Source organism: Diospyros lotus, chromosome 8 (genome assembly GCF_014633365.1).
Source record: "Diospyros lotus cultivar Yz01 chromosome 8, ASM1463336v1, whole genome shotgun sequence".
Lineage (NCBI taxonomy): Eukaryota > Viridiplantae > Streptophyta > Magnoliopsida > Ericales > Ebenaceae > Diospyros > Diospyros lotus.
Genome location: NC_068345.1, coordinates 9,797,093 through 9,811,174, shown reverse-complemented (window position 1 = coordinate 9,811,174; position 14,082 = coordinate 9,797,093). Strand labels below are relative to the sequence as shown.

Here is a 14,082-nt window from a genome sequence, read left to right as displayed (position 1 = left end):
ATTCCTAATTTTGTACTTATACTTTCTCTCTCTTCTTTGGTTCCATCTCTGTTATCAGTATATTTGAGAAGCTTCAAGGGGATTTCTTGTGGAGTGGTGTTGGGAAAGCATTCAAGTATTTTCTTCTTTTGGGACAGGGTCTATAATCCAATTAGGAAAAGTGCTTGGTGGGTATTAGGAGGCTAGCTCTCATCAAGATTCATAGTTGATACTCACAGCCTTAGGAGAAGAGTTGTGGCCAATAAGAATAGTTGCCCTTGGGGAGGCCGGTCTATCATTAGGTTTGGGGCCTGTCTAAAATTGGGGTGCGGAGAGGTATTTTTATTTTGCATGGTTTTGTTACTCTTGTAAGGTTGGAAAGGGATCCAAGGTTAAATTCTGTTTGGATATTGGTGTGGTCACAGGCCTCTTTATGAAGCCTTCCTAAGTCTCTTTGATATTGCTAGGGATGGAGTTGATTCTTTGAAAGATTCCAATACTTTGGATTAAGAGGATTTTATGTGGTTGCCTTTATTTTGGAAAAATCCCTAGTATTGGGAACTGGACTTCTTGATTGCTTATTTGGATTTGCTTCATGAGCACTCTTTGATAGGGCAGGGATAGGATAGATGGGTATTGGTTTCCATCAAGGAGAGGCATTGTTATCTGTCGTCTGGTTGGAGGCACAAAACTCTATTCTTACCATCAATAACTTGAGGAAGAGAAAACATGGTGTACATGCGTGGTGCTACATGTGTGAGAGTGTGGTGTGGGACTTAGTGGACCACCTTTTCCTTCATTGTCCTATGGAGTGGTAGCTGCATAAGTGGGTTTTGTCTATCTTTTATGCTTATTTGGTCATGTCACCTATCCTGAGAAGTCTTTTGCACACTTGTGCAGAAAGCTTATGAGGAGTTTGAGATTTGTGTGGAATTTTGCCTCTATTTATGTGATGTGTACAAGGAAGAGTAGAGTGTTTGAAAGTGTGAGAAAACAATTATGAGAGGAAAATCTAAGAAATTACTCTCTCAGTGTGTGATTTATAATAGGCACAACTGGCTTAATAACCTACGGGTTTAGTCTATGGACTTAGCTTAATTACACATAGTTATAACAAATAAATAAATAAAAACACATACAACAATATGCAATATATCTAATTATACTAATAATTCTAATACTCTCTTTCAAGCTGGAGCATAGATATCATATGCTCCAAGCTTGTTACAGATATATTCTATCTAAGGATCGTTTAGAGAGTTGGTGAAGACATTGGCAAGTTGATCAATGGAGTTAACAAATTTTGTAACAATAACACCTTCAACCAGTTTTTCTCTAATAAAGTGACAGTTGATTTCAATATACTTAGTCCGCTCATGAAACACTGGATTGGAAGCAATGTGCAAGGCAGCCTGATTATCACAAACAAGCTTCATAGGGGACACTTCACAAAACTTGAGTTCCTCCAAGAGTTGCTTAAGCCAAATGAGCTCACAAGTTGCATTAGCCATAGCCCGATACTCTGCCTCTGCACTGGATCTGGCTACTACATTTTGTTTCTTACTTTTCCAAGAAATCAGATTTCCTCCCACAAAAACACAATATTCAGAGGTTGACCAACGATCAGAAGGAGAGCTGACCCAATCTGCATCTGCATAACAACAAATATCTGTGTGCTCCTTATTCTCGTAGAGTAGCCCTTTACCCGGTGCTCGTTTGATATATCTCAGAATATAGATAACAACATCCCAGTAAGAATCACATGGATAATTGAAAAACTGACTCACCACACTCACAACAAAAGCAATGTTGGGACGAGTGACTGTGAGATAGTTCAGTTTGCCTACCAATCTTCTATACCTTCTAGGATCTGAGTAAGACTCCCCCTGCCCTGGCAAGAGTTTGACATTTGGGTCCATTGGGGTGTCAATCGGTTTTCAGTTCACCATACCAGTTTCTTCTAAGATGTCAAGCGCATACTTCCTCTAAGATGTCAAGCGCAGAATGAGGACAACGGTGATAAGTAAGAAGTGGAGGAGTCGGGGAGTGTGGATCGGAAGATGGAAGTGAACGGTCCATCAAGGAGGAGATAGACGGATCTGATAAGGGCAATGAAAGAGAAGGAATATGCAATACCTAGTCAAGATGCTGTGAATCAGGCTGAACAACTGAGAAGGAGGACTGTTGTTCAAAGAATGTGACATCAACAGACATAAGATAGCGGTTCAAATCAGGAGAGTAACACTTATAGCCTTTCTGCAATCGGGAATAACCGAGGAAAATACACTTGAGGGATTTGGCAGCAAATTTATCTTGTCTCGGTGAAAAGGAATGTACAGAACAGATACATCCAAATACACGAAGGGGAACAGAATAAAGGGGTTGTGAGGGGAACAAAAGAGCATGAGGAATGTTGTCCTTTAACACTGAAGATGGCATGCGATTGATCAGATAACACGTAGTAAGAACATCTCCCCAGAATTTGGTGGGAAGATTGGCATGTAACAGTAGTGTTTGTACAGTTTCAATGAGATGGCGATTTTTACGCTTGGCAACACCATTTTGTTGAGGTGTATAAGGACAAGAAGATTGATGCAGAATGCTACGAGTAGTCATAAAAGTAGTAAATTGAGAAGAAAAGTACTCAGGGGCATTATCACTACGTAAAGTACGTATAGAAACTCCAAACTGTGTTTTTATTTCAGCAGTGAATGTTTGAAAGACAGAAAACAACTTAGACCGACTCTTCATGAGTAACAACCAAGTGCAGCGAGAAAAGTCATCAATGAAAGTAACAAAATATGAGAAACTAAGAGTAGAATTGACACGACTGGGCCCCCAAACATCAGAGTGCACAAGAGAAAGCAGAGCCTCAGCCCTATTATTGACACGACTGGAAAAAGAACTACGTGCGTGTTTACCACGTTGACATGACTCACACTAAAAAATAGACAACGATGACAAACTAGGAACTAATTTCTTCAATTTGGAGAGGCTGGGATGATTAAGACGAGAGTGGAGAAGATCTAGGGAAGTAGCACTCGTGCAAGCCATCGGCACAACAAGATGATAGTGACCTTGTGACTCACGCTCGACGCCAATCATCTGCCTCGTACCCTGGTCTTGTACACAAACAGAGGTAGGACTGAAAGTGATTGAACAGTTAAGGGTTTTAGTAAGCTGGCTAACTGAAATCAAATTGAAAAGACTGCCAGAGACAAAGAAAATCGAATTTAAAGATAAAGATGAAGTGGGTGTGGTTTGGTCTATCCCTTTAACTGTAGTTTTGGTGCCATAAGCCAGGGTAACTGTAGACAAGATATCAGAATAACTAATGGTGCGTTTGATTGCAAACATGGAACTTGCATAGAAAGAAAATAAGTTCGAAATTATTTACATGGAAATTATCAATTGAGGATGTTTGATTACAATTTTATTTTCTATGGAATTCCCTCCCGAAACCCACCCCCTCTTCTCCCTGCCGCCCCCCATCTCTCTCTCCCCCCCCCCCTTCCTTCCCAAACCCATTTCTTCTCTCTGCCTCCTCCCATCACTGCTATCGCCGTTGCCATCCTCCATAGCAGATTCAGATACAAAAAATGAAGCTATATCGAATGGACTGTGTGTCAAGGATGGGGTTTTCGCTCATTGTGGGTCGTTCGTCGTCGCTCACTGCCGCTCACCCTTTCAAACCCCTCAGCCATTCACCGTCACTCTCGCTCGCTGCCTCTCACTCACTCGCCCGCCCTTTATCTCGCTTACTCCGTCTTGGCCTCTCCTTCGCTCTTCGTCCCTCTCTCGCTACAGATCTACTTCTAGGGGAAGGAAATGTTGAAAATGAGAACATAAATTGGCTGAAACCTTACCTTGAACGAAGATGAAGATCAACCCTAGGAGCTTTTCTTCGGTAGAGATGGCGACGAACAAGGGGAAGAGAAACTTGAGGATGAAGAGCGGTCGAATGGGGAAGAGAGTGCATGAATTGCCTGAAAATCTATTCTCACATCCCCCCTTGAGAATTTGTTTTCCAGCAAAAGTGGGAAAAGACATCGTGTGACCAAAGTTAGAATTTGTATTACCTGGAAAATATAGCTAATCAAACACCACCAAAAGTGGAATTTACATGAAAAATAACCATTTTCTATGGAAAATATGGCCAATCAAACAGGCCCTAAGTGAAGAGAAAAGAAGTTTATTATTACACATATGATCAGTGGCGCTAGAATCTATAATTCAAGGGCCAAGAGATGGGCTTTTAGCAACGCAAGCAACGAGATTACTAGGATGAGACTGCTGGGTGGCCTTAAACTTCAAAAAGACATCATACTTAGCTGCAGACATAGGTATCAACTGTGAACCCGGTGCAGATTGGACAGAACTAGGATCACTCTAGAATGCATGAGCTGCACTGGTAGATGATGTAAGTGGAGCAGTGGGCCGACCATGTTTCTTCCAACACCTGTCCTCAAGATGACCCAGTTTCTTATAAAAGGTACACTGTGGACGTGTTCGATTATTATTATGGCCTCTATTTCTTCTTGAGTGAGAAGCCTGAGACACAAGGGTTGAAGATTCGACTGGAGGAACAACATGAGAAGAAGAGGACATACTATGTGCACCGGTCATGTTTAACAACCTTTTAAAAGAGTCCTTCATGGTAGGATTAGTGGAGCTAGTCAAGATTTGATGCTTGATGGCGTTAAATTCTGATTTTAGACCAGAAAGAGCAATAACCATAAAAAACTTCTCTCTTTGATCAACCTGTTCGGTCTTGGTCGTAATAATGGGAAGAAGAGCATCAAATTCTTGCATAAGAGCCCAAACCGGTCTCAAATAAGATTCCGTGGACAACTCTTGCTTCAGATTCTTGATATTAGAGACCACAGTGTACAAACGCTGGATGTCATTCGTATAACATTCTTCAGCTTCCTTCCACACGTCAACACAAGTTTCAAATGGTGGAAAGATCTGCATGATGGATGGATCAATGGACTGCCATATGAGACTGCATAACTGGGCATCAACTTTTTCCCATCTAGCCCGATTAATTTCACACACTCTTTCAACCTTTGTGGTAAGATGATCGGCTTGGCCTTGCTCTTTGAACCACATTTTGACAAAGGCTGCCCATGAGAGATAATTGACAGACCCTATCAACTTGACAGTGGTGATATTGGTTGTTCCGAGATTGGAGACAGTAAAGGACTTAGAGGCAGCAGGGGCAACAGGTGTGGTTGCGGGAGTAGCACCAACAGAAATTGCATCACTGAGATTAGACATAACGAGGATTTGACACTGGGAATAGGCCTAGGGCAGGGAGGCGAGCTGATTTGGAGAAGCCGGGAGAAAATTGCCGGTGGACGCGCCTTCACGCGCTGGTGCTTTGGGGCGGATGGCTGCGCTTGGCGGCGGAGCGTGGGGGCACGTGGGAGCTCCGGTGGCTACGATTTTTCGGCAGGAACTCGGCCTGAAGGCGGTGAACCCCAGGGTGGTGTCGGTTCTAGCAAAAGACGGTCGGATAGTGATGTTCTGGCGTGAACAGTGACGAATAGAAATAAAACTAGGATTTTTTCGACGTGAACAGTGACGGTGAAGAAAGAAAACTAGGGTTTTTAGGTCGCTGGAAAAAGACGGTGGCTAGGGCTTTTCTCACCGGTGTCTCTGATATCATATGAGAAAGCAATTATGAGTGAAAAATCTAAGAGATTAGTCTCTTAGTGTGTTATTTATGATAGGCACAACGGGCCTAATAACCTACGGGCTTAGTCTAATTACACATAGTTATAACAAATAAATAAATAAAAACACATACAACAATATGCAATATATCTAATTATACTAATAATTCTAATAGAAGGTGTTGAAATTTCTTTCCCTTTTTTGAGGGGAACACTTTCTTTTCATTTTTTTGGGGGTTGGTAGAGAGGGGATACCCTTTATTCTCCTTTGTTTCATATATTGATGAGATTTTGTATGAATAATTAGGTTTTTGAGCTTTCAACCTCCCTTCAATATAGGGTCACCCTAATACTGTTTCTATGTCTATTCAAAAACACACACAAGCCTTGCTACATGAATCATAGATTTTCAACTATCTCTATCTATGGCTATATCCTTTGTAAGGCCATTACATCATATTTCATGTCTATGGGTTTCCCGCTGAAAAAAGAATTGTTTATTTATCAAAAAAAAAAAAAAAACATTGAAAACATTTTATTGCTCCCATCCCCCTCTGAATGCCCGCAACCTTCCTAAGAAGAACAACAAACCTTAGCAATGATCTTGTCAGCAAACCTTTATAGGCTAAATGGCTCAAATCTCTTATATTTGACGAACTCTCTCTTTTGGGGATGAAAGGAATGAAGAAACATCAAGATTCTTCTCAAACTCTCTGTCTCGTAAAAGAGTGAGACTTTGTCACTTGCCCTCACAACGCTCCAGCTTCTTTGCAAAGAAAGAAATACAAAAACCTTTCTGACTTTGAGTTTTATCACCATCAATACTGTCAAGGGTAGGAACAACTTACTCCTCAACAAAAGGTTGTTTCAACCCCACTTCTCTTAAAGCATTGCAAATCCTAATATGCCCACCTGAGCCACCCTCCATGGTTCTGGATCAGTGAATAAGTTTAAGTAGGAAGAGGTAATACCCTCTCTAATGTCCTCCTCCTCCTCAGTCAAAGCCCTGTTCCAATCTCCAATAAAATTATATGCTAATGGCAATAGCATCTGTGAGACGATATGCTATTCCTATCACCCTCCCTAGTCATTGGTGTTAGTTAATTTCCTCCATCTTTGCTATCTTGCCAAACTTGTCCCATCCCCCACCCCCTCTCTCCTAATCTTGTTGGAATCTAAAGTGATTACATTTTCGTCCAAATGATCAAAGGCTGACTTTAGTGAAATCCCCATGCCAAACACCTATCTATTCCACATCTTTTCTTGTCCATATGCATTATATTTTTCTGGACGGAAAAAGCTGGGTAATATGGAACTTAAATTGCTACATCCCCACACCTACACTCTTTTCGGAAAACCATCAGCATGCTACCAGATATCTTAAAAGTAAAATGAAGTTCTACCTCTACTTCCTTTAGAAGTTTCAGCAGCTTGCATCAAAAGTTACTAATTGTCATCCACATTGGTTTTGAGTAGTGTGATGTCTATCTGCCTTAGGAAAGGAAAGGTGCTCGGTACTTGTTAAGGCATCCGATGGGAAGTCGTCTTGCCAATATTCTCGGGCAAGGGGTTCTGTCACTGTGCCTTTTGGCCCTACTACCTGACCAAAAACACTAAAAAGGGGAAGGGGAAGAAAAGTTCACCTTTATGGGGTTTTGTTTATGTCAATCTGTACGTTTTCTCTAAGTTTCTATCATAATTCCAAAAGAACCTAGCCTGTTACTACATTTATTCTCATATAGATGAGTTGAACTAACATGTCAAATCCTGGCACCATTAACTATCTTATCTGGCCTTGTAGACAAGTATTGCAAATTCTCTAATGACTTATCTCATGCTTTTAAGTACCTTCTTCTAATGTAGCATCTTCTACTTATCACTTAGTTGCCGATAGCCCTTTCCTGGGTCTTGATCTTTTGTAGAAGTATGATGCTACACTAACTGCTATGGGCTTGGGAGATTTGTTGAATGTGCTGCAAGCCTGCAACTGATAAAAACTAAGTTTAGAAAAGAGTACTTTTCTTTGTAGAGAATTTTGCTATGTATATTTGACAATCTGGAATTGGACACACATGTTTCATGCTAGAAAGCTATGAACATTAGGAGGGAAAGCTCTTACAGAAGTTGCAAATCTGCTTCTGCTCTCAATTTGTGCTTCTACTCGAAGCGTCTTTTGCCTCTGCTGGCATATTAGCCCATTGTTATCTGTGCCTTCGATCCTGTGCATTGAAATTATACTTTGTCTTTTTTCTCCCTTATTTTTCCAAACTGAGTTTTTAATTATTGGACTTGGATATGCCATAGTATAGAGATGGCTGGAGGTCTAGAATGATGCAGTTGACTGCACCTGGTTGCACTAAGGTTTGTCATTGTTGTTGGACTTGAATTGTAGAGTTTATCTGTAAGCATATCTTTCTGAATCTCAACTTACAATTTTTTAAGTGTTAATTTTTGAAACTGGAATGCTGTCACATCTTGAAGATGATCAAATTTGATGAGGCATTAGTTGGCAAAACTGAACTTATGCAAGAACAATTGGAGGGATGAAGATTTTCGAAATTTTTACTGGACAGTAGGTTTGCATCTCTGCAAAATTCTGATCTGTTAATTCAGATTTCAACATGCTTTAGACATTTATGTCAAAGGGCTAGAGGAGCCTTTGTCAAACAAAATATATTACTCTTGGCAGGTCAAATTAGTTGAACCGGTTATGTACTGTTCCTTTGTTTCCATTATAACATGATAATGATGGTATCATGCCAAAACTGTGAATCAATTTATGTGCAGATGCTATGTTATAGAACTTAAATGGGCAAAGACTAAATTCTTCTTTTATTTTTTATTTTCTGGGTTATAGGAACTATATCATGAGTTAAATGCTGAGGACCGATTTCAGCAAGATTATCAGCGCAAGCAGCAAGAAGAGGATAACTCAAATGCTGCTCAAAGAGGTAATTATGTCTACAATTTAGATTTAGTTAATCCATTGTTAACACTGATTATCATATATATATATATATATATTAAGAAGAATGGCTATAAATATGAACAGGAACAATCTGAAAATGAAAAAGAACATGAACATGACAGGAATATGATAAAAAAATATATATTTTTTATATTTGCGTAAGTTTTATATGTTTACAGTTATAACATATACTGTTGCTCAAAATAGGAAGGGAAACCTAGTGCAGAAAGTTATTACTGTTGCTGTCTGTGGAGGGTTAGACATCCACAATCTGAGTTAACATGCATAACCTTGCCCCTAAGTCTGGAGAATTATTGTTGGTCTAATTGAGTAGTTTAACTTGGAAGTGGTATTTGAAAAGTACTGATGTAGTTTCACCACTTCCAATGCTATTTGTTGAACAATTCCAACAGCACTCTTTCCTACTGTTTTTGGCAGGGTGGGTCTGGGGAGGTTGTGTTCAGGGGTTAGAGAGGTCTAAAAGTCTCAAAATATCACCTTGCATGGGGCAACATGCATATGCCATTGGAGGGTGAAAGCTTGGATAGCTAACAAACTCTTTCTAGGGAAGTGGTTATGGAGGTTCTTGACCATATTGTCGAGTGCATGGGTGGTTAGATGACCAACTTTTGTTTCTCAAACTCCTTATAGTGTTGTTACCTGGAGGGGTACGATGTGGGTTGAGGAGGATTTCTATTAGTTGATCTCTTGTAAAGTGGGTGACATTTTTGGTTGGGTAATTAGGGAAGTTGTTAGCTGTTGAAGGAGCTTTCCTTTCACCTCTACAAACCTAGTGAACGAGAAGTTACTGCAGGGTTTTTCTTTTCGTATTTGGGAAGGTTACGTGGTCTTCTTAGTTCAGGTAAGTAGTTATGTAGTAACTTTCTTTTGGATGTTATATGATAACATGGTAACTAGAGTAGGGAACAATGTCTTATGGAAGGCTTTGTGTGAAGGCTCTTTTCCTAAGCCCTTCTTTACTGGTCTCACTTAGGGAAAGGAGATATATCTTGAAAAGGTACTTGTAAGAGCAAGGTCACTCCTAAGACAACATTTTTGTGTGCATGAGACTCCTTGACACCATTCTTATTATCAATGACCTTGGGAAGAAAAGAAAGATTGTTTTGAATTGTTGTATGCTGATGTGAAATGATTTTCCCTGTTATTGTCCGTTTACATGTGCAACGAATTGTGTAACTATGCTTGGCAGCCCTATCTCCAAGCATATATAGAACTTGCAGAACCAAACTTGGTATCACCCACTTTAAAACCAAAACCATTTACTAAGCCTCACCCCTCTTTGGCCAATAAGAAAAGGTTGTGAATGAATGACTACTGCTTAAAAGAGCAAGGTTTGGGACTTGTATGTCATGTACCTATTGCTTGTATAGATGATACCCGTAAGGGTAGTTATAGCTGATGTGGATTGTACTTAGAGAAAAGCTATATACAGTTGTACTTTCGTGTCATGACCCCAAGTGTAGATTAGGTATAGGATATTACATGTATTAGTTAGTGGTTGTACCTTACTGCTTGATAGTTTGTACCTTTACCAAGAAAGCCTATAAATAAGCTGTAACCTAGAGAATTAGTCATGTTGTTGAATGAATTGAATTCTAATTTTCCCTCTCAATTGTTCTATTTTCTCTCTTGATCTCATGTGTTTTCCTCTATTCTTCTTGTCTCCCTCCATTTTTGTCCAATTCTTCCCTATACTCTTCTCAATTTCCCATCCAAACCCTAGGAAAATCTAGGTTGTCACATTTGGTATCAGAGCCGATCGTTCCTTGGTGGTGAATTCCTATGATTTGTGGCTAAGGATTTGGAAGTTTTTTAAGCCGTGCGTAAGATTCGAATTGTGAAGGCGAAGCAAAGCTGGTGAGCCTCGACCATTGAATTGCGATTGAGGTGAGTGCAGATTCTTGAGAGATTGCTGATCAACGTCAGTTGCAATCATAGGCCAACATTTGGCCCAACTTGGAGGAGAACGATTATCAATAGACATGGGCAGATTCCTTTGATTTCTCCTGTTCGTTGTTAATTTTTGCTGGCTCTCAGTGAATTCCAAGATTGCAATAGAAAGCAGTCCTAGCAAGCAGTATCAAATTGAGGTGAAGTCATAGCAGTCGATTCTCGACTATTACATCACAACTTAGGTTGCAGTTCGAAATTGAAAGGTGAAACAAGCTAGGTGAGTTCCGACAGTGATTTCGAGAAGATTGCAGGAGAGCTAGTGGTCCTTCGGCCCTTGGATGGTGATTGGGTGAGACGAATGCACTAATTCTAATGAGAAGGGAAGGCGTGAAGTGGAAGCAAGTCTGGGGGCAGTCGTTGAATCACAGTGATCGCACACAGAGTTCGGGCGATCTTGAATTCGCTTTGATCTTCGGCAGATAGCGATTAGTTGCAAGGGTTCGACAAGCTAGGCGAACTCCATTAGTAGATCTGTCGAGATTGATATAGGACTGATTGAGTCATAAGAGGTTGACGAGCAATCTTTGTCCTCAAGGTGGAATTCTAGAAATTGAAGTAGAATCTGATGGTAGGGCTCCCATGTTGCTTCAATGGTGGCAGCCCCTTCCATTGAATAAGGACATCAAGGTTCCTTAAATTTTTCCCTGTGCTTGGCCTTATTCCCAACAGAAATTCCAATGACATGTTCATTTCCAGCTCAGCTAAAGGCTGATTAGGAATTTCGAGGGTTTCCCTAATTGCTCCTTCCGCCTTGCGCAGCTACGACACATGGAACATGGGATGGATATCACTAGAAGGTGGTAAGGTCAGCTTATAGGCCACATTCCTGATCCTCCTCTCTATTGAAAAAGGCCCATAGAACCTCAGTGATAACTTCTCATTCGCTCTCTTCGCCAATATCTTTTGCTGAGAGGGCCAAATTTTTACATAAACCATATCTCCCACGTTGAACTACACATCTCGCTGCTTCCTATCTGCTATTTCCTTCATCCAAACTTGAGCCTTCAACAGTTGGGACTGCAATTCATCGAGAATTGTTGTTTGATTGCTGAAATTGTTGTAGTACCCTTCTCAAATCTCAATAATGGGGGAGGTTCACGCCCATAAACAATCTCGAACGGAGTTAATTTTGAGGATGCATGAAAGGAAGTATTGTACCAATATTCGGCCCATGGCAACCAGCTGCACAACGCCTTAGGTTTGGACGAACAAGAACAATGAAGATAGGTCTCTAAGGTGCGGTTTAGGACCTCCGTTTGTCCATCGAACTATGGATGGTAGGAGCTGCTCCTGTTCAATTGAGTACCTTGCAACCGAACAACTCTTCCCAAAAATGACTAACAAATTTTTTATCTCTATCGGAGACGATAGAGTTTGGAACCTCGTGTAGCCTGACAACCTCCTTCACAAAGATCCTTGCTATGCTTGCTACTGTGAATGAGTGTTTTATAGCAATAAAATGTCGTATTTGCTTAACCGATCAACCACCACCAATATTGAATCCCTCCCCCCTTAACCTTGATAGCCCTTCAATGAAATCCATGGACATGTCTTCCCAAATTTGGCGCGGAACTGGAAGCGGCTGCAGCAACCCGCCAAGTGATAACGCTTCATATTTATTCGGTTGGCGCACGGGGCAACTATGAACATATTGTTGAATATCCCTCTTCCTCCCCACCCAATACATGCTCGAAGCGATCATCTTATAGGTTTTGAGAACCTCGGAATGGCCTCCAATTTGCCCATCATGCCCCTCCTTCCACATTAAAGGAATCAAGGTGGAGCCTTTCGATAGATACAACTTCCTTTTGAACAACAAATGACCATTTACCTAGGTAAACCCAGGTTTTCTAGTGGGATCAACCTTCACCTCCTTAACTATTAGTTGAAGTGTCGCATCCTCCACCTCCTTCTTAAGTTGGTCAAGTTGCACTACTCGGGGAATGATGAGAGCCAATAATGAAACAGGAGATTGGAGGCATGAGAGGGCATCCGCTGCCCAGTTCTCCAACCTGGGTCGATACTGAATCTCACAATCATATCCCATAAACTTCGTGACCCATTTTTGACACTTTGGATTGAGCACCCTTTGTTCCATTAAAAACTTTAAGCTTCGTTGGTCTGTCCAAATAACGAATTTCCGCCCAATCAAATAGTGTCTCTACTTCCTCACTGCAAATACCATGGCCATTAGCTCTCTCTCATGCATTGACCTTTGTTAACCTTTGGGATTTAGGGAATGGCTAAAAAAGCGATGGGTCACTGCTCTTGCATCAAAACATCTCCCAAACCATGCTTGGATGCATCAGTCTCCACAACAAATTCCTTGGAAAAATCTGGTAAGGCTAACACCAGAAGTTCTATCATCACTTTTTTAAGAGATTGAAAGGCCTGTTCTACTAACTCATCCTAGAACAAATTTCCCTTCCGAAGGCGGTCTGTCAATGGCCATACCAGCTTCCCATAATTCTTCTCAAACCTCCAATAATATCCCGTAAGACCCAAGAATCCTCAAAGCTCCCGTAAGGATTTAGGACTAGGCCATTCCATGATTGCCTTAATTTTAGAGCTATCCGCAACCACCCCTTCGTGAGAAATGACATGCCCTAAGTACTCAATCTTCGTCACCCAAACTGACACTTCTTCGCATTAGCATACAACCGATGCACTGCTAGCAGCCCCAAAATGCACCTCAAATGTTCCTTGTGTTCGGCCATATCCTTATTGTAAACCAAAATGTCATAAAAAAATACCAAAACAAATTGCTTTAGATGCTCCCTAAAGATCTCATTCATCAAGGATTGAAATGTAGTGGGGGCATTGGTTAACCCAAACGACATAACCAATAATTCATAATGTCTCTCATGTGTGAAAGGCGGTCTTAGGAATGTTTTTAGGGTTGATTCATATTTGATGATACCCCGATTTTAAGTCCAACTTGGAAAAAACAGCAGCCCCATTCAATTCATCCAATAATTCTTCAATAACTGGAATGAGAAATCTATCGAGAATGGTTACATGGTTACTTTGTTTAAAACTTTGTAGTCAACACAAAATCTCCAGCCTCCATCCTTTTTTTTGACCAACAATATCGGACTAGAAAATAGACTCACACTCGGCCTGATAAGCCCTGTTGCCAACATCTCCCTAACCAGCCTCTCGATCTCATTTTTCTGAAGGTGGGGATACTGATAGGGCTGAACATTCATTGGTGGCACCCTCGGTTGCAGTGTAATCACATGGTCTAGCTTTCGGTGCCGGGAAAGACCCCCCAACTTGTCAAACACTTGTTTCAACTCCGTGAGTAGCTCCTACAAGTTGTCTGGAACTGCCCCTTTAGCCTTGTTTTCCACGGCAGTCAAACTCCCCAATTCAAGTAGCACCCCTTCCCCATTTTCTCTGAACGCACTTACCATCAATTTCAATATTATCAAGGTCTTACTAAGGTTGGGATCCCCGTGCAGTGTCACGATGGCCCCCCCT

The 14,082-nt window shown here is 41.0% G+C and overlaps 1 protein-coding gene across 5 annotated transcripts in view; it reads left to right on the top strand.

The window, feature by feature from the left end:
• Nucleotides 1–14,082, top strand: part of LOC127808783 (protein PSK SIMULATOR 1) — a 70,159-nt gene that overhangs the window by 34,347 nt on the left and 21,730 nt on the right. For all 5 annotated transcript variants that reach the window (XM_052347403.1, XM_052347402.1, XM_052347404.1 and 2 more), the window contains one exon: nucleotides 8,515–8,608. In XM_052347403.1, coding sequence (XP_052203363.1) covers nucleotides 8,515–8,608 — 94 coding nt within the window. The remainder of the gene's footprint in view (nucleotides 1–8,514; nucleotides 8,609–14,082) is intronic.